This window comes from Felis catus, chromosome D3 (assembly GCF_018350175.1).
Source record: "Felis catus isolate Fca126 chromosome D3, F.catus_Fca126_mat1.0, whole genome shotgun sequence".
Classification (NCBI taxonomy): domain Eukaryota; kingdom Metazoa; phylum Chordata; class Mammalia; order Carnivora; family Felidae; genus Felis; species Felis catus.
In genome coordinates, this window is record NC_058379.1 from 41,083,957 (window position 1) to 41,103,278 (window position 19,322).

Consider the following 19,322-nt stretch of genomic DNA (forward strand, 5'->3'; position numbering starts at 1 on the left):
CCTCTTCCAGAACATGTTGTCCACACCAGGCAGCCCCTAGAGGGACTCCTTCAGGGAATGTTTGCTCCCACTCACCTCCCCTTTTCTGGCTATTTCAGAATTTTAGTTGCTTTACCAAGTGCCAACACAGTGGAATAGATCAGTGGAGAAAGACCAACTAAGGGGACCAAAACAGGGTTTAATGAGAAGCAACTGTTTTTCTTAAGACTGTGACCTCTATTTGAATCCCATTAACTTCTCTCCAAGATCAGAAAGGTGGAAAACGTAGCCAATAACCATAAAGTTCTTTTTCCAAGACCCCAGTCTCTGCCCTAAATAATCTGGCTGAGCTTATGAAAAGAAAATAAAATAACGACTGTAGAAGGGCTCTACAAACCTAGCATCCGATTTACCAGGAAGCTTAAAAGGAAGGTCAGAAGATTCCAGGTCAGCAATGCAGAAGCAGCCCGGAAGGATGAGAAGGAAGGTCGACCGAAGGAAGGAGGCAAGTGTACTGGGCTCATGGGGTCTGGGCCCTGCGAGTGAAGGCCTCAGGCACGCGGGCTAGCCCAGCCTTCCCTCATCAATTCAAATTACCCTCAAAACCAAGGAGCAAAGCTCTTTACAGCCAATTGATTGCAAGATGTTTAAAAGCTGAAGGAAAACCAATTCCCCTGAAGTTACACACCCAAGAGGCACATTTTCCAATTGAATGGAATTCTGTTCCGGGAGATAGAGAAACTGAAGGATTGGCTCTAGAAGATGTAAGCCCTCATTATTTTCGCAGCCTTAAGTGTTCTTTGTGTGTGTGCACGCGCGTTTTTTGTGTGTTTTGTTTTTGTTTTTGTTTTTTTAGGAGCTTTTCCTGGCTGAGATTGCCTCCTAATAGACAACTTTTCTTCCAACTGAATGACCATCTGCTCCCCTTGGAATCTGAGAATTAGAGGAGTTCTGGAACTCAGCACTTAGAACTCACACCTGCTACAAATTCACAAATTCTTCTTCTGTGTTATCACAGCAGAACAGGCTCCCCTAGTTAGTCCCACCCAGTTCCTCCCCCAACTGATGAGATTCTTTTAAAGAGCTCGTAGGAAAAATTCCACCCAGATGCAACACACCCAAGAAGAGGGCAGGAGTGGGGTTGGGTAGATGCTGATAAACCCGTCAGTTTGTGGGCTCAGGGAGTAGGAAACCCCACCCTACGGAGCCTCAGCCCTCAGCTGGGAGCAAAGCGAATACAGGAGAATAATCCTGCCTTACATCTGGGATGCCCGGATGTCCTCACCTACAAGGCAGCTGCTCCACACAGCAGGACGCCCCCAAATGCCTCAAATACTAATAGCAGTCAGCTGGACCGACGCAAGTAGAGTGGGAGGTTCTGGACTATCTGAAACTACTGCCACAAAGCATGAATGCTTCATGAAAGGAAACCATGCCTAGCCCAAAGGGAGAAGATAGCACTGCTAACCAGCAGTACCCCCGAACACCACCAGCCTGTGTATAGCGGGATTAGGAAACCTCAGACCCTCATCCTTCCCTTCCCATCTCACCAGAGGTGCCAATGTCCCAGCATGCTCTGTGGCAGGCATCACACACACCCTTGGGTGGGTCCAGACAGTAAGGGGCCACGGAGTATGCAGGAGGAAGAGCCTAAGGCTTGGAAATATGACTGGATATGGATCCCGAATGGGCTACTTCCTAACTACATGACCCTCTGTCGAATGGAGATAATACCCCCATGGAATAGATGTGAAGGGGCTGCTCTCATTACAATAATATGCTCCGCGGGGGTGGGGGGTGGGGGGTGGGGGGTGGTATTTTCACCCAAGTCAACCCTGAATACTTTATTAAAATAAGACATCACAAGGACAAGAGATAAATGCTGCTGAGGATGTGGAGAAAAGGGACCCCTTGTGCACTGTAAACGTGTAAAGCCACTATGGAAAACAGTATGGAGATTCCTCAAAAAATTAAAAGTACCATATGATCCAGCAATTTCATTTCTTGGTATATATGCAAAGGAAACAAAAACTCTATGTTAAACAGATCTCTGCTCCCCACGTCCACAGCACCATTATCTACAATAGTCAAAACATGGAAACAACCTAAGCGGATGAATGGATAAAAAAGTTGTGATATATACATACAATGGAATACTATTCTGCCATTAAAAAAAAAATCCAGGGCACCTGGGTGGCTCAGTCTATTAAGCATCTGACTTCGGCTCAGGTCATGATCTCATCGTTAGTGAGTTCAAGCTCCACATGGGGCTCCCTGCTGTCAGTGCAGAGCCTGCTTTGGATCCTGTCTTCCTCTCTCTGCCCCTCCCCTGCTTGCATGCACGCGCACGCGCGCGCACACACACACGCGCACACACACACACACACACTCTTTGTCAAAAATAAAATAAACATAGAAAAAAGAAAATCCTACCATGCGACATGGATGGACCTTGAGAGTATGATGCTTAGTGAAGTCAGAGAGACTAATTCTGTATGATCTCAATTACATGTGGAATCTAGAAACACCACAAACTCACAGAAAAAAGAAATCAGATTTGTGGTTAATAGAGGCAAGGGTGGGGTGAGAGGGAAATGGGTGAAGATGGTCAAAAGTACAAACTTCCGGTTGTAACCTAAATTCCTAGGGATGTAACATACAACATGATCGATGTAGTTAACACTGCTATATAGTATGTTTAAATCCGATAACAGTAGATCCTAAGGGCTGCATTGCAAGGAAAAAAAATATTTCTTCCTTTTTTTCGTATCTAGGAGATGACGGATGTTAACTTACTGTGACAACCATTTCACAACATATGTAAGTCACCAGGCTGTATACCTTAAACTTATGCAGTGCTGCATGTCAGTTAAACCTCAGTAAAACTGGGAAACATTTAAAGAAGAAACCAACTGGAGCCTAACGAAGAGTATGAAAAATGAGATAGTCCAATGCATAATAGCAAATAACCCACAATAAAGATATTTAAGTGCACAGCCATACACACAGCTCTCACTTTTACATGGGAATTGCCTTCCATGAAAGAAGGTATAAATGTTCTTGATAGCTGAATACAGTGCAATCCACCAAAGGTACGCACTAAAACAAACAAATGCATCTTCCACTGCTAGGGGGACAAAGGCCAGTCCACAAAGGCCAGCAGCCCTGGATTTGTGGGCAGCTCAGCCATTTACCATCACATGACCTGTAGACAAGACCCTTATTGGCAAAATGGGGACCATGGCATTCATCTTGAAGGGTTGTTGCAAGAATTAAATAACCTCATACAGAATAAAAAGCCCTGATGCAGTGCTTGACACATAGAAGTGTCTTTACAGTTTCAGGGAAAATGGTCACTCAAAATCCCCACATATACAGAAACCTTCACTGTTCCCACTGTCACAGAAAGATGTCCAAATCTGCAATCTGGAATAGAAGGTTCTTCATATATACAAATGGAACAAAGTCTAAACCTTTTGGAAATGCACATGCCTGCAGAGGCTCAGTCATGACCAGGCATAGATGTTCTCCCCTTATTTCTATGGACTTCCCCATAAAACCTCTTGTTTCCCAGCTGATTTGGGGTCTCCCTTGGCTTCTCTACTTCTGTCCTAGAACATGCAGTGTGCTTCACCTGCTTGGCTACTATCAACTCTCTTTTTCTTCTTCTTCTTTTTTTAATCTTTTAAAATATTTATTTATTTTAGAAAGAGAGAGAGAGAGAGCATGAGCAGGGGAGGGGCAGAGAGAGAGGGAAACACAGAATTCGAAGCAGGCTCCAGGCTCTGAGCTGTCAGCACAGAGCCCGACTTGGGGCTTGAACTCACGAGCTGTGAGATCATGACCTGAGTCTAAATCAGACGCTTAACTGACTGAGCCACCCAGGTGCCCCAACTCTCTTTTTCCACCAAAGCCTTTGAGATACATTTGATTCTTTTGTAACCTGAGTTTCCTCTTGACCTACTCTCTTAACCTCACACAAGTTACAATGCCCTTCCACCACTGACCTGAAACTGTCCTTTCTGCAGAAGCAATTTCTCCCTGCTAGTTAAAGCCACTGGCCTCACTGGGCCCCTTAGCCTCCAGATCTCTCCTCCTGAAGTCTCTAAGATGCGGTCTCTTCCTCCAAAGACTTGGCTTTGCTCTCTCCCCTTCCTGGCTCCTCTTCCTCCTTTCCCTCCACCATCCCTAGAAACTCCACTCTGCCCCAACTCTCTCAAGGCCTTGCTGGCACACACCTGTCACTCCCAGGCGCTAAGCCAGCACCAGCTGCCCATCTGCATTCTAGCTCCAACATCTCCAGCCCTGCACTTCTAACACCACTGGAAAGTATCCCTCAGTAACTGCAGGATTAGTTTCCAAAGGACCTTCACTTCCATACATCTCAGGTTCTAAGGAGACCTCTACTGACAACACCCGTGAAAGAAGAGAAGTTGCTCGGGCTTCTGGATTTATCTGAAATACCTAGGAAATTCTATGTTAAACAGCCTTTTAAGTATACAGTGGCTTTGACTTCAATCATCCACCAATCATAAAAATTTAGGAAACATTTAGTAATTAAAAAATAAGATAAGCCATTCCTTTCCTAGCTCTAAGGAAACAGAAAAAAGTCAACACTGAATTAGTTAATTTCAACATTTTCAGCTTGATCAGCTAAAACTGTCTTATTTTTTAAATTTCGCACTTACAATGCAGTGTCTAAAGTGTAAAAACACACTTGAATTGTGTTTGAATGTTGCTATTAGTGAAGAAAAACACCCTGGTCACTTATTTTGATTTTATTTAATAAAACAACAGAAACAGGGGCACCTGGGTAGCTCAGTCGGTTAAGCAGCTGACTTCAGCTCAGGTGGTGATTTCATGGTTTGTGAGTTTGGGCCCCACATCGGGCTCTGTGCTGATGGCTCAGAGTCTGGAGCCTGCTTCGGATTCTATGTCTCCCTCGCTCTCTGCCCCTCCCCTACTCACACTCTGTCTCTGTCTCAAAAATAAATAAAACCTTAAAAAAAATTCTAAAAAGTAAAACAACAGAAACATCTATCATTTCTTAAAGCAATGTTTGTTGTCTTTCCCAGTAGGTGGTGAAAATATGCTCCAACTGCCTCCCATTTAACCTGAGATCTGGAGGTGATTTGCTCCTCACCGATGACAAAGAATCTTTTTCACTGAGTTATGGTCAAATACAACAATTAAATCATCATTTGATTTTGCAAGCGCTAAAATAATTTCAGAAACCTTAAAAGAAAAAACATCTTTTAAATGAAAAGCATTACCTCTCCAAATGAAAAATTCATTTATCTGAGTCACCACAAGGAAGTATTAAGATTATAGCAAATCATAAAATGTAGTTCTTGTGTAAAACAAATGAAATATTCCTGACTAATAATTCTAATTTTAAATAAACCCGTTCAAATTGTGTTGAATACTTGGTTCATGTCTCTACCACAACGTAAAAATCTTACTTGATTCTCATTTCAGTGACTGCCGGCCATGGACTGTGAGGTCTACAAATTACCACCTAGAGATACTGGCGATATGACAGTGCTGCACCTCTCTGAGAAATCCAAGTCATGAGCCAGAGATTCCATTTCTGCCTGATTCTCTCTATATTTGAAAGTGGGGGTCTCTTCTAGGTTGTTGCTGTTGGCCTAACAGGAACAACCCCTTCCCGATTTGCAGCTCCCACCACAGCCCAAGTGGAACCATCCAGAGACCACTTCCACCCCACAAGCCTAAAGGCTCATCTACTGCCTTCTGGAATAAGGTTTTCTGGAGTCCAGTTTCAGTCTGTCCCTTTGCCTTGCCAAAGACAGATCCGCCTACTGGCTATTCTTTGCTGTAATGACAACTGTGCTCTAAGACAAACAACTTATTCTTAGGGGGAAACAAATAATTGCAACCATCACATGTGTTCCCCAACAGCCATTGATTCACAACGCTTATCCTCTGATAACTTACACAAAAACACAAAGGCTTGCCGGAAGACAATTGAATGAGTGTGATGTATTTAACAGAATTTGCATTCTATTGCATCGCTTCCTCTTTGTTTTTTTTTTTTTTTAAGATGGTGAAATCTTTATAAGCAGAAAGATGATTTTCACCAACAAGAAGACAATTTTCTCCTGACGACCTCTTGGCCGAATCCCCAAATCTAACATGAAAAATACAGCAACTCACTTTTAAGCAAGTTATAGCTGGGACTTCAGTTTAGAGAGCGACAACACTGGAAGAGGTCCGTTTTATGGGGACATTTGGACAAAACTCGCCTGTTTTAGGACACGAGATGGAACAAACCTCTCAGCTAATCCTACATTTCAAAGTTTTTAGCAGTATACATTTTGGAACCTTCTGTGTGCCCCAGAACACACAATATGGATCTAATTAGGTCCAGCTGCCTTATGTTAGTAATAAAATTGAAAGAAAAAAAAAAAAAACGGAGAGGTGGGGGTGGGAGCTTTGTTCACCCCTCTCATGCCCCGGTGATCACAAGCTCGCAAGTTGTGCGCATCCTCCACACTCAGGGCAACACACGCTTCCAAAATACCCCCAGCATGCCTGGGACCCCGCTCAGCGCTCAGACTTTTCAGCTGCTGAGTTTTCTCCCACTCTGGAAAAGATTTACGGATGGGCCAGAGCTCAACGCTCCGACGCCACCCACCGCCCAGGCCCTGGCGCACTCCGCCAGCTCCTAGGCTCAACGACTTACACCAGCGCGGACGGACAGGGCATCTGGTTCCAGGGACAGTTGTACTGAGCCTGAATGAAACTCTCACTTCCCTCCAGCACAGAGCAGCTCACGTTCTTGTTCACGATGTAGGCGCACCAGTTCCTGGGGTGAAGGAGAGAGAGCGAGAAGGACACAGTGTCAACCCAGAGAACAATGAGGCTGGGGGAGCCGGGGCAAGCCGATAGGGCAGCGGGCGCATTGAGGGTCACGGAGCCCGCGGTCCCTGCGGAGGTGGGAGCCCGACAAAGCGGCCATCAGGAGGGTACGCGGCTGCGCCTTTGGGGAGCGTGTACCTTAAGCCGACAAAAGACAGGGAAAAGAAAAGCGCCTACGGTCCCAGGGCTTCAGTAATTCCTGGGATCGCCCTGCTCTGCGGGACACTCTCTGCGCCCCTTAGCCCCGGAGGCAGCGCTGCTTGGAGCGCCGGCGAGGTTACCCGGGACGCCTCGCGCCGGCCGTAGAGCGCACGGTCCCGGGGGAGGCGCCGCCGCCGGGGCAGCCCGAGGGGGACCCCCCGGCTGCTGCTCATCGCCTTTGGCATGGAGCTTGCGGGCCGGCTGCTAGTGGAGAGTGGGGGTGGGCGGGGGCCCAGGGCTCTTGGAAGGAGCATCGCAGTGCTGGGAGCGAGAAGGACCGCACACTTACTTGTTCCTGGCGCCCGGCCGCGCGGGGTGCATGGGCTGCGGGCCGGCATGGCACAGCCCCGCACCGCCCAGGGTCAGCAGCGCCAACGCCCAGCGCCAGGGCGCGCGGGGCCAGAGCCTTGTCCTCGGCCACATTCTGCGCGCGGCGAGCGCGCCCCGCCTGCCGGATACGGAGCGCGGCGGGTCGAGGCTATCGCCGCGAGGCTGCGGGCGGACGGGGCGCGGCCGGAGAAGGCAGGAGGCTCGGGCGCTTCTCGGCGCCCCCGCTCCGCGGCCGCCCCCTCCGGCTTCTAGCTCCCACTTCTCCTTTTCCACCCCGTGCGCCCGCGCTTCTCCTCGGTCCCTCAATGACGCACAGGTCCCCCCCGGGTGCCGCCCTCTTTATTTCACTTCCCTCTCCGAAACGTGACTCTCCCTCCACCACGGCTCCCCGTCTCTGGTGCCCTTGCCTCTCGGCAGGGGGTTTGGGGTGAAAGGGCTGAAGAGTTTAGGAGAAGGGTCTAAGTTACAGAATTTCCAATTACTCATTCCTTTGGTCTCTTCCCAGAAGCGGAGCAACTCCGCCTCCCACCTTCCAGCAGGCGCGCCCCGGCCCCTGGGGAAGTGGCCGCAGTCGGCGAGTCTGGCAGTCCTCGCGTCGTGCCTGTTGTGCCCGGGTGCCGGCTCCCCGGAGCGAGTGAGGGACATCTTTATCAGTCCCTGGGAGGACTCGACTCGGGTTTCCTCTTCTGGCAAGACGTGGCCATTCCCTCACATTTGGAATTACAAGAGTTTACAGGGAAATGAACACGGGTCTTCTCTTTACTCAACTCTGCCTGGTGCATCCATTTCAGTTTCCAAGTCAACGTGCAGGGCAGCAGGGGACAGCCCCACCAGTTCACAACAGCATCAGACTCTAATAAATGCTACACTGATTTTTGAAAGATAATCTCACAGCCTCTGCTTCTGATGTCCTACTCTGAACTTTCTTTTTCTGTCAACATTAAAGACATTTACTCCACAACGGTCACATTTGCTCCTAACCGTTCAAACACTGCTAGACGTTCATCTTTTCACTTACCTTCGTATTTTCTGCCTATTCTTGAGTTCCACTAATCTCTACCCATTTCTTTTGGGGATCAAACAACTCCACAGGAAAATGTTACATAAAATCCCTGCCAAAGTGCTTGTATTCCGAGGATGTATTTGAGTTAACCTGCTCTAATAAACACTAGATTGAGGTTATTTGCGGGCTGCACAAACTAACTACAGTATCTATGAGTAAACAGGTTGCTATTGGCTGTGAATTGTTATATGGACAATGAACATTTGCTATGCTCCCTCAACAAAGCCCTAGGTCCATTTTATTTCTAATAGGCTTTGATGATGTTGTTGGGCCTTTTGATTTGCAAATGGAAGAAAGAAAATTCCCTAAGTAGAAACTTCACAAGAGCCAAGCAGAAAATTATACCATGTAAGGACATAGTGTCTCCATGAACTTTCTCAATGGAAGATCAGACAAATATTGGACTGAAGTCATCCAAGTCTTCAAAAGAATCACCCTGAGGGGAAAAATCACAGAAAGAGATAAAAAGTGGTCTTGCATAACCTGGGCTGCATCTTTCTATGACTTCCCCCTCCTCCCCATCCTAACACCATTTTTGTTGATGAGTGTCATAAGGGAAGAAACAGCACAGAAATGAAGGAGAGTCACACACACACACACACACACACACACACACACACACACATGATGTGTGTCTACAACCTGCAGCTAACAACCACAACTTCAGTACCGGTCATTCTCAAATGTGAGAGTAAGTTGGACTGATGAAGTCAAAGCTATTTTTTCCATTAAAGTTTTACTAGGAGGCTTAAGAAGCTGCAGTCTACTCCAAGAGTTTGAGGACCAACTTTCCACTGAGATGACCATAATACTGTATTTAGTCAGTTATAAATGGCACTTATCAGTAGATAAATTTTATTCTGAGCTTCTGTTACATGCTAGGCATTGTATGAAGATAGTGAGGGTTCACAAGTGAGCCCAAACTGACCTGAGCTCTGTGTTTACAGAACTTCCAGGAATTCCTGTACAGTGCAGTGTATACAATTTCTGATGTACAGTCAATGAAGTGAGACAGTGTGTTTCTCCAGACACATGCCCATGTGTACCTGGCATGGGGCTGCTCTGGGAAGATGGAAGAAGACTTGGCTCTCAGGAGGATTTGAGGCCAAGATCCCAAGGGACCCTCTTGCCTTTCTCTTCTCTAGCTACAGGAAGGGACACATCAAACTCAGGAACCAGAAATTGCTCTTCCAGAAAGCAGTGGGAAGATTCCTGAGGATAGAGACCTTAAGCACAGGAGGAAACAAACTAATTGGGTGGGCCATGTGGCCCCAGCCATAAGGAATAATAGGGTTATAATTGGGAGAAGGCTGTAAGTGTGAATTCTTTAGAAGCCGCCAACTACTTTAAATAAGCACTTGAAAACTGTCAGTTTCCTATCACAATTTGAAGGAGTTTCTTCTGCTTTTAAAATCAAAGTGCCCCATAGTAAGTTCCACACTTAACTGTGTGACCAACTTAGCTAAAGCAAAAATGCAAAGTTAGACCTACTTCCTAAAATCTATTCCCTCACTATTGGTCATGATAAAAATGCGCATCAGGCTCTGTACTTAGGGGCATGTCTCATGAAGCAATGAGCCTGCTGGGCTCCCAGAACCCTCAGATTCCCCTTTAGTTACTTGGTGGAGGAGGGTGAGTGATTACAGAGCAGGCAGGGGCATACTTTCCCCCATCCTCGCATTCAGTCATCCGAGCACATGACATTTGATCAAGATGAACCGATTCGTATCTAGGATGTATGTGGTCAAGAGTCATAAGACCAGCCTGGGTGTCCCATCCTTCCCACTTCTTGTCTTTGCTCTCGAGAACTCCAAAAAGAAGCCCTCCCCTCCCGCCCCCTGCTCCAACAACTTCGAGGTGTACTTTTATGTGTCTTTACCACTCTTTGTGCTGCTTATCTAATGACAGAAAAAGAAAGTCCTTGAAGACTGGATATCTTGAATAAATTTTGATTGCAAAGCATTCCTAACATAATACACCCTAAGAAAATGTCTTACACATTCATAAGTTAGTGATAAGATGCCCTACATTAAAAAGAAATGAAGCTTGGTGGGAAAAAAGAGACAGAAATATCTCTGAGAAAAATTAACTGCACTATTTAGCTTGATTTGTTTTGGGATGATGAAGTTTGGTTGATACAATTTCATTTAGTTACATTTGATATAGGCATCGCATTGCATAAGACACCTTCAGAATGAATTCAGAGAGAAGACCCTAGACTTCAAAATTTATAAACAGGTACTTTCCTGTCTTGTCAAAGACTGCTAAAATAGACCAAAACAGAATAAAGAACTGATCTCTTCATTTTTTTTTTCTAAATTTAATCACTTACAAATATCCCACTTACTATACATACCTAAAGATTCAAAGTCTCCAATCTTCTGAAACCAAGACTGATCTCATTTATCGATTGATTGATTTAATGACATTGTTAAGGATTGTGGCCATTATTTTAATCATCTTTCTTGAGAGATAACAGGAGCAAATTCCCCTATATTGATCAGGGGTGTGTAACTTAATACATTATAAACTATCACATGAGAACTTCAGAACTGTGAAAAGTTAAAATCATGCCTGAAATCACACTTGAAAACAAACGGTGTCATTAACAGCTCATGCAATGGAGTGAACGTACTGTTCAAAATTGGGTACCCTCACCTCTTAGCCGAATGATCTCAAACAAGTCAGCAGACCTCTCTATCCTCCATTTTCTGCTCTGAAAAGGGGAATCCCTTGTGTGGCCACTGGGAGGATTAGTTGGGTTACCACACGTAAACTGCTTAGCACAGTGCCTGGCTAAGTGGAGGATAAATATTCATAATCCTTACTGTTACTGCCCTAGCACTGCCAACAAATTTGCAGTCAGGTTCAGGAGTTTTGTCATTCTTTTTTTTGTGCCGAGCGAAGTGACCAGCTGACCATCTACTACAGTTTTTTTGTTGTTGTTGTTGTTTTCCTAAGTAAGAAATATAAAGAAATGGCTGCCATGAAGGCACATGCGTGACTCATTCAGAATGACTCTAAATGTCATAGTCAGGAATGCAATACTGGGCTTTTGACTTCCAGCCCAGTTTTCTTTTTATTGGCCCCCAGGGGAAAACATATAGCTTGGTTTATTGTTCAGGAGATTTCATCCTCTACGTTGTAAAGAAATTTATTTTAAGACAATTCAATGAGATCTTTGGTTGGATTGATAACTCTACAAAAATAAACTTAGATCATCAGGCAACTCAATTGTGGACATCTTCTTCCTCAAAAAGATGAAATTTGTTTCTAATTCCATATCTCTTAATTTTTTTCAGATGTTTCCTTGGTCTAAGAATGCTTCCTATAGCCAAATAATATGTTTGGGAATTCATTGCTGTCACACTTATGGTGTGGTTTTGAACACATTTTTTCTTCATAAGAAATAACTGACAAAAATAGGCTCTTAGAATTCTATTTGCTTCCAAGAGAGCTGTAATAGCTTAGGCATAATGTCTTCCTATATGAGCCACCTCAAACTATGTTGTAGTTCATCATCTATTTATGGAATAAGAGTTGATTATTCTGGAACCAACAAAATGTTTTCAATAGGCAGAATGTGTTTGATGATTATGAAATACATGATATTTTAGCACAATCTCAATCTATACTCACTAGAAAAGTATTCATGAGCAAATTCATGAGTATTTCAGATTGTGCAGTTCTAAACAATGTTGTATGTAAGTACGGTCAATTTTCATTATTTAATGTAGTATGTTCTATAAAGCTGCCAGCACTGAATTAGCAAACACAGAACAATTGCTCCTACAAGAAATACAGGGTTAGGTTCCTATAAGCCTCTGGTCACAATGTTTTTGTGAACCAGTCAATACATAACCTTGTTTTATGTGTGTTTCTATTTAAAGATACCTTATTTAATACACATTACTGATTCATCAACATTGAACTCATGGCCAACACCACTGTAACTCATGCCCGAACAAGCTTAACTAGTACATATTTTCTCCATAAGGCACATGACAGCCTTCCTGTGCTTAGGAACACTAGCTAGCACTTCAGCACTATGTTTGGGGATCATTTTAAATAGCAAAACGGCCAACAAAAAGCACAAAAAGGCAAACAAAAAGGGACACCACATTTACCATGAAAAGGACACTTACTTATAAGCTGAGAGGGAAAACAAGAAGGCAGAGCACTGTCTCACTGAATGGGAGTGCACACATCAGACAAGGAAGGTTTTTACCACTCTGGACAAGTCCACAAATGACTATGAAAGTGTTGAAAGTATTGCTTTTGGATCTAAAAATAAATTTAGCAAGTAGGCAATTTTAAAAATACAGAATCTATGAATAATGAGGATGAACTATATTTCAGCTTAAGTCCGGGAACAGTAAGAAAATGTTACATTTGGGAGGATAAGGGGGAAAAGTTCTTGCAATTTTGTGGCCAAAAGATGCGTTTTATCAGTAAGCAGATTGGGTAAATTCTGTATATTGAATGCTATACCAGGCAATGTGGGAGCGAGAGGAAAATCAGATTTTGTTCTTTCTTAATTGACTGAGATGCAGGACATACATGTATGAAATGATTTAACATATAGTTACATTCAGTACATGGAATATACCATAGTAAAAACTGTTTAGTTAGGTGATAAAGAAATAGATCTGAGGCAATCAGAAAATTTGCACATTAGGACAGAGAAGTGTGGGTGCTTTTTTTTTTTTCAGTTTCTTTAAGTAATCTCTACACCCAGCGTAGGGCCCAAACTCACAATTCTGAGATCAAGAGTCACATACTCCTCCAACTGAGCGAGCCAGGTGCCCTGAGAAGTGTGGGTTTAAGCTAAGTGTTATATTTTTTGTTCTGCTTTCCTTTAAGTCATCTATGATATCAAAAGTGAATGTGATCGCTAGTGAGGAAGGATACAAGTTAATGTAACCTTGTACCTGCCATGTTTTTAATAATAAAGGCAGGGTTCAGCTGGTAGACTAGCTAGATTATAAGGCATGTGGTCCTAGACGTAGCCAGGGGGTAGGTGAGGCAGAGAGGCCAGGTAGGGTTCAGGAGTAATGAACAAGAGGAAAAAGTGCAGTACAGGCTGGTTGGAGAAACAAACAAACAAACAAACAAACAAACAAACAAACAAACCGGTTCTCTTTTTCCCTTATCTAACAATAGGTAGAATGACCAGATGTTCTGATTTGCCTAGGCCAGTCCCAGGTTACTCCTGTTGTGGATCAGTTAACACTATTAATTATTTTTAGTGTCTCCTTTCATCTTCAAAAGTGCCTGGGTTTGGACAATAAATTAAAGGGTCATTCTAAGAGCCCTAAAATGAACGGAAAGCCACACTATGTTTAGCCTTTATAAAAGGCTGGAACATTAATAAATGTCAATGCAAATAATAAAATCAGAAAATGAGAAAGAACTGGTCTTCAGTAAGTCAAAACTTTACTTGCAGCAGCCTCTTCTGTTACTGCCTCATGAACATTTTGGTAACTTTTAAAAGTTTATATTATTTAAAAAAACAAAGCTCATTAAGCACCAGAGACTTGATTGTTTAGTTGGCTGTTGAGGAAGGTGAATATTTGCATGAGGTTCCTTGGTTCTGTCTTCTCGGACTTAATCACTCTTAAACTCATCCTCAGGAGCTAAGTAAGTAGAACACAGCACCGTGGTGCTCCACTCTATTTAAACACTCTGGCTTGGTCACAGCACATTTAAATAGTGCAGAGCAAGGAAGAGCCTGCTGAAATGAAGCTCTCTAAGCCCCTTTGACATCTCTGGACATTTACTGGTTAAAAAAACTAAAACAACATAAATAATATGCCATGGGCAGATAAAAGTTCCTAATATCTTTTGAGTAATGGAAAATACAGGTGAGACAAGAGTTTCATACTCAGGAATGTTGAGGGGTCAAGCAGGAAAGTGCCTTAGTCTTCTATTACATTCTCACATGTTTTCTGAGAATATTACATGAATATTCTGAGGTTATGCTTTCCAAAGGGCTCTTTGAGGGCAAAGTGGTGCCAGGATCCCTGGGAGAAATAGGAAGAACATCAGAAAATAAGCTATCAGAACTCAGTTCCAACGTGTTTGAACCCAAAAAGAATCCAGGGTTTCCTAGGGATTCCAATTTCATAAAGGATTTTTAAAAGTAAATGTTTGTACCTTGTGGTCTATTCCTGTAAATCGTTTCAAAGTATAGCATTTTTATAAATAAGTGCCTATGTCATAGATGACTCAATGAATTTTCACGAACTGAACATGGTCACATAACCAGCACCCAGATCATGAAACAAAACATGACAAGCACCCCAGGGCCTCACAAGGTCCCTTCTAATCATTAATCCATCCCCAAAGTCACACTGATTCTGACCTCCAACACCAATGATTAGTTTTTTTTTAATATATATATTTTTAATGTTTATTCATTTTTGAGAGACAGAGCACGAGCAGGGGAGGGGCAGAGAGAGAGGGAGACACAGAATCCGAAGCAGGCTCCAGGCTCTGAGCTGTCAGCACAGGGCCCGACGTGGGGCTTGAACCCATGAACCGTGAGATCGTGACCTGAGCCGAAGTCAGATGCTTAACTGACTGAGCCACCCAGGTGCCCCTCGATTAGTTTTGAATATTGAATATATGTTTATTGAAGAAAAAAACCCACTATTTCTTACTCATCTTATATTTTATCCCTATACTTGGCACAGTGTCTCACACATAACATTTTATTTAAAAACATTGGTTGAATAAGTGAAAGAAAGCAGACAGATGTCTGACTTTTATAAGACAGTTGATCAAGTTAACATACATTTTATATATAGGAGGAAATGTAGCATTAAATTTGGGGTGAACTGGGATCTGGGGAGGCTAACTTGAAAACTCAAACTTAGACCAGAAGAGTATACACTTCAGTTTTATCTTTTAACAAATGTAAATGACTCAAATAAATCTAAGCCTCTGTGGTTTTCCTTGGGCCTTAACCAACTCTGCTCACATCATATCCACTGTAACCAATGAGTCCAACCTCCAGAGACCTTGTTTCTCTCTTTCACTCATAAATGGACCCATGTTAGAGAGGCCCTCCCATCTGACCAATGCAGCCAAGAAATGACTATTTTCAGTCCTTCTCCACCCCGCTCTGAGGCCAGGTCAGTCGGAGAAAAAAATAAGAGTCACCCTCTCCCTGGGCCACAGCATGTGATCTCCAGCCAGAGTGCTTCTTGCCCTAATGAATGAGGTAATAAGGGGCCAAATGAGGTTTCAATCATATGTCACCTCAGAATTACAGTTTTCCTTAGCTGTACTTTTAAAAAGCTGGAGTTAAGAACCAAACATTGCCAAATCCCTGCTTAGCCAGAAAGATCTGTCAACTGTAGAGATAACAAATCAGAGGAAAATCCATTTCAGGCTTTGAACTGCTGTTCCTCAATGATTCCCAGGGAAATACAAATAAATTATGTCCACTGAAGGACAGATTCATTATGAATAATCTCATTCAGTTGGAGTTTTAAATACTTTTTTCAGATACTTCAAAAATTGTTGGGGCACCTGGGTGACTCAGTCGATTGGGCCTCTGACTTTGGCTCAGGTCATGGTCTCACCATTCATGTGTTAGAGCCTCGCATCAGGCTCAGAGTCTGGAGCTTGCTTCAGATTCCATGTCTCCCTCTCTCTCTGCCCCTCCTCTGCATGTACTCTCTCTCTCTCTATAAAAATAATAATAAATATTTAAAAAATTATAAGGGAGCGAGTCTGGACAATAAAAGCATTTTTTTTTTTTTTTAGAGGATGGTTTCCTCTAATTTCCCACTTCCTCCTTGCACAGAGGTATGTTGTATTTTATCAGAGATGAGGCTTCAAAGAGCAAAATGACAGCCCAAACTGGAGAAACACACAAATCCATTTCAACCACATTAAAACTAGCCTTCAAAAATAACAATGTTCAATCCAGAAGCAAATCTAATTTGCCTGAGGAGGGCTGAGAAGGCAAAGTGGTTTTTTCTCTTTTTTACCTTTTCCAAGTTATGTTTGATTGAGGTCCTTAAACAATACGATCTTTGCATAACCTATTTCCTCTGTGTGGAATTTTCTCCATGACTGGAGAACTTTAACTCCATCTCCAAGACCCTGGAGTCTTCATCCATTCTCTGAAGCTTTCTTGGGTACCTCTAGGTCCTCTCACGTTTGCAACATACAACTGATAAAGAATTGATAGAGGAAATTAACAAATCAACAACTAACAAGAAAAAGACAATCCAAAAGAAAAATGCACAAGAGACTAGAATCTGTACTTCGCAAAAGAGGAAACTCAAATGGCCAATTAAAAAATGTGCTAAATCTCATTAACATCCTGGAAATGTAAATTGATACCTAATTAGTATCAGGGGCTCCTGGGTGGCTCAATTAGTTAAGCTTCTGACTCTGGCTCAGGTCATGATCTCATGGTTCTCGGGTATGAGGCCCACATTGGGTTCTCTGCTGTCAGTGCAGAGAATGAAAGAAGCAAGTTAGAGAAAGATATTCCATTAAAGTATGATTTGTAAAATTTATGCAGGGGTGCATGGGTGGCTCACTCGGTTAAATGTCCAACTCCTGATTTCGGCTCAGGTCATGATCTTACGGTTCTTGAGTTCGAGCCCCACATTGGGCTCTACGCTGACAATGCGGAGCCTGCTTGGGATTCTCTCTCCCTCCCTGTCTCTCTGCCCCTCCCCTGAGCTTGTTCTCTCTCTCCCAAAATAAATAAATAAACTTAAAAAATAAAATAAAATAAAATTTATGTAAAGTTCAAAAATGCCATAATTAAACTATGTTCTTTGAGGATACACACTATAGGATAAAATTATATAAAGACAAGAGAGAAACAAGGCAGGATAGTGGTTTCCTCCAGAGAGGGAGCGCTGAGAGATTAGAAGGGTACATGGGTGCATCTAGAGCAGCATTCTTGTTTTTGACAGATATTTTGTTTTTGTAGGTATTTAGTTATTAAGTGGATGTTTGTTTCATACATATTTTTACACACTGATATAAATAAAACATATACTATACTATATACATTTCACAATAAGAATCTTTTAAAAAGCATACCTGGCAAAACGGGATTCTGTATCCTTTAAGTCATCCCGGAAAAAAAAAATGATTTGGGTGCTGCTTTGAAACATAGAAATGTTTAAGGAAATTATGGTGCATTTGTCTATGTCTAGAAAGTTCTACAAACCTGACTCCATTCTGTACTCATATTGAAGCTTAAAACATATTTGTTAACTTGTTAAAACATTTTTGACTGTTTATTCAGAGAGTCAAAAATACACTGGGGAGGGCTTGGTTCTGAGAGAAGGACTGGTCTTCATGACCTCTGAACTCCTGACTAGCTCTATGATGGCAAGATATCATAAATCACTTTATTCCCTCTCTCATTGCTTAGGATTGTTCTATTCATTTCCCCTTTTCTTTTCAGCTTATTCCAAAATTTAGATTTTCCACTACTTTTTAAAAAGGATTATTAGATCTTTAAATTTCTGTTTTTAGGGTTATTAGATTTTTAAATTTCTTTTTTTAAAGAATTGAGTTATAATTGACATATAACATTATATTAGTTCCAGGTATAGAGCATAATCGGTCAATATTTGTATATATTACAACATGACCTCACAAGTCTAGTTGATATCCATCACCATACATAGTTACACTTTTTTTTCTAGAGATGAGAACTTTAAAGAGCTACTCTCTTAGCAACTTTGAATATGCAATGCAGTATTATTAACTATAGTCACGATGCTGTATATTACAACCCCATGACTTATTTATTTTGTAAGAAGAACTTTGCACCTCTCAATCCCCTTTATGCATTTTGCCCATATCCCCACAGCTCCTCTCTTTTAGCAACTACCAGTCTGTTCTCTGTATGTATGAGTTTGGGTTTTGTTTTGTTTTTTAGATTCCAGATATAAGTGAAATCACACAGTATTTGTCTCTGACTTATTTCACTTAGCAGAATATCTTCAAGGTCTATCACAAATGGCAAGATTGTGTTTTTTTAATAGATGAGTATTTCTTTGTGTGTGGGTATGTATATATACATATACACACACCATACCTTCTTTATCAATTTATTCATGGATGGACATTTAGGTTGTTTTCATACCTCGGTTATTGTGAATAGTGCTGCAATAAACATGGGAGTGCATATATCTTTTTGAGTTACTATTTTAGTTTTCTTCAGATAAATAACCAGAAGATCATATAATACTTTTAATTATTTGAGGACTCTCCATAGCATTTTCCATAGTGGCTATACCAATTTAAATTCCACCAATGGTGAACAAGGGTTCATTTTCTACACATCCTCAACAACTCTTATTATTTATTCTGTCTTTGATAATAGCCATTGTGATATGTGTGAGGTGATAGGTCATTGTGATTTTGATTTGCATTTCCCTGATGATTAGTGATGTTGAATACCTTTTCATGTGCCTATTGTTCATCTGTATGTTTTCTTTGGAAAAATGTTTATTCAGATCCTTGCCCATTTTTTAATTGGATTGTTTTTATTATTGAGTTGTGTGAGGTTTTTTAAAAATATATTTCAGATATAAACACCTTACTGGATATATGATTTGTAAGTATCTTCTCCCATTCAGTAGGTTGCCTTTTTATTTTATGGGTGGTTTCCTTTCTTGTGCAGAAGGTTTTTAGATTGATGTAGTCCCACTTATTTATTTAAGCTTTCCTTGTCTTTGGTCCAAAAAAAAAAAAAAAATATTGCCAAGACTGATGTCAAGGAGCTTACCACCTGTTTTCTTCTGGGAATTTTAAGTTTCAGGTCTTACCTTCAGGTCTTTATTTTGAATTAATTTTTGTGTATGGTGGCTGGCCAGTT

General features: G+C 42.1%; 1 protein-coding gene across 1 annotated transcript in view; it reads right to left on the bottom strand.

The window, feature by feature from the left end:
- EMILIN2 (elastin microfibril interfacer 2) overlaps window positions 1–7,909 on the bottom strand; it is a 51,054-nt gene extending 43,145 nt beyond the window's left edge. The window contains exons 1-2 of the mRNA XM_006938804.5: window positions 7,352–7,909; window positions 6,686–6,808 (exon numbers count right to left, since the gene is read on the bottom strand). Of these exons, the coding sequence (XP_006938866.4) occupies window positions 6,686–6,808; window positions 7,352–7,485 (257 nt within the window). The 5' untranslated portion in view covers window positions 7,486–7,909. The remainder of the gene's footprint in view (window positions 1–6,685; window positions 6,809–7,351) is intronic.
- Window positions 7,910–19,322: the final 11,413 nt, after the last annotated feature.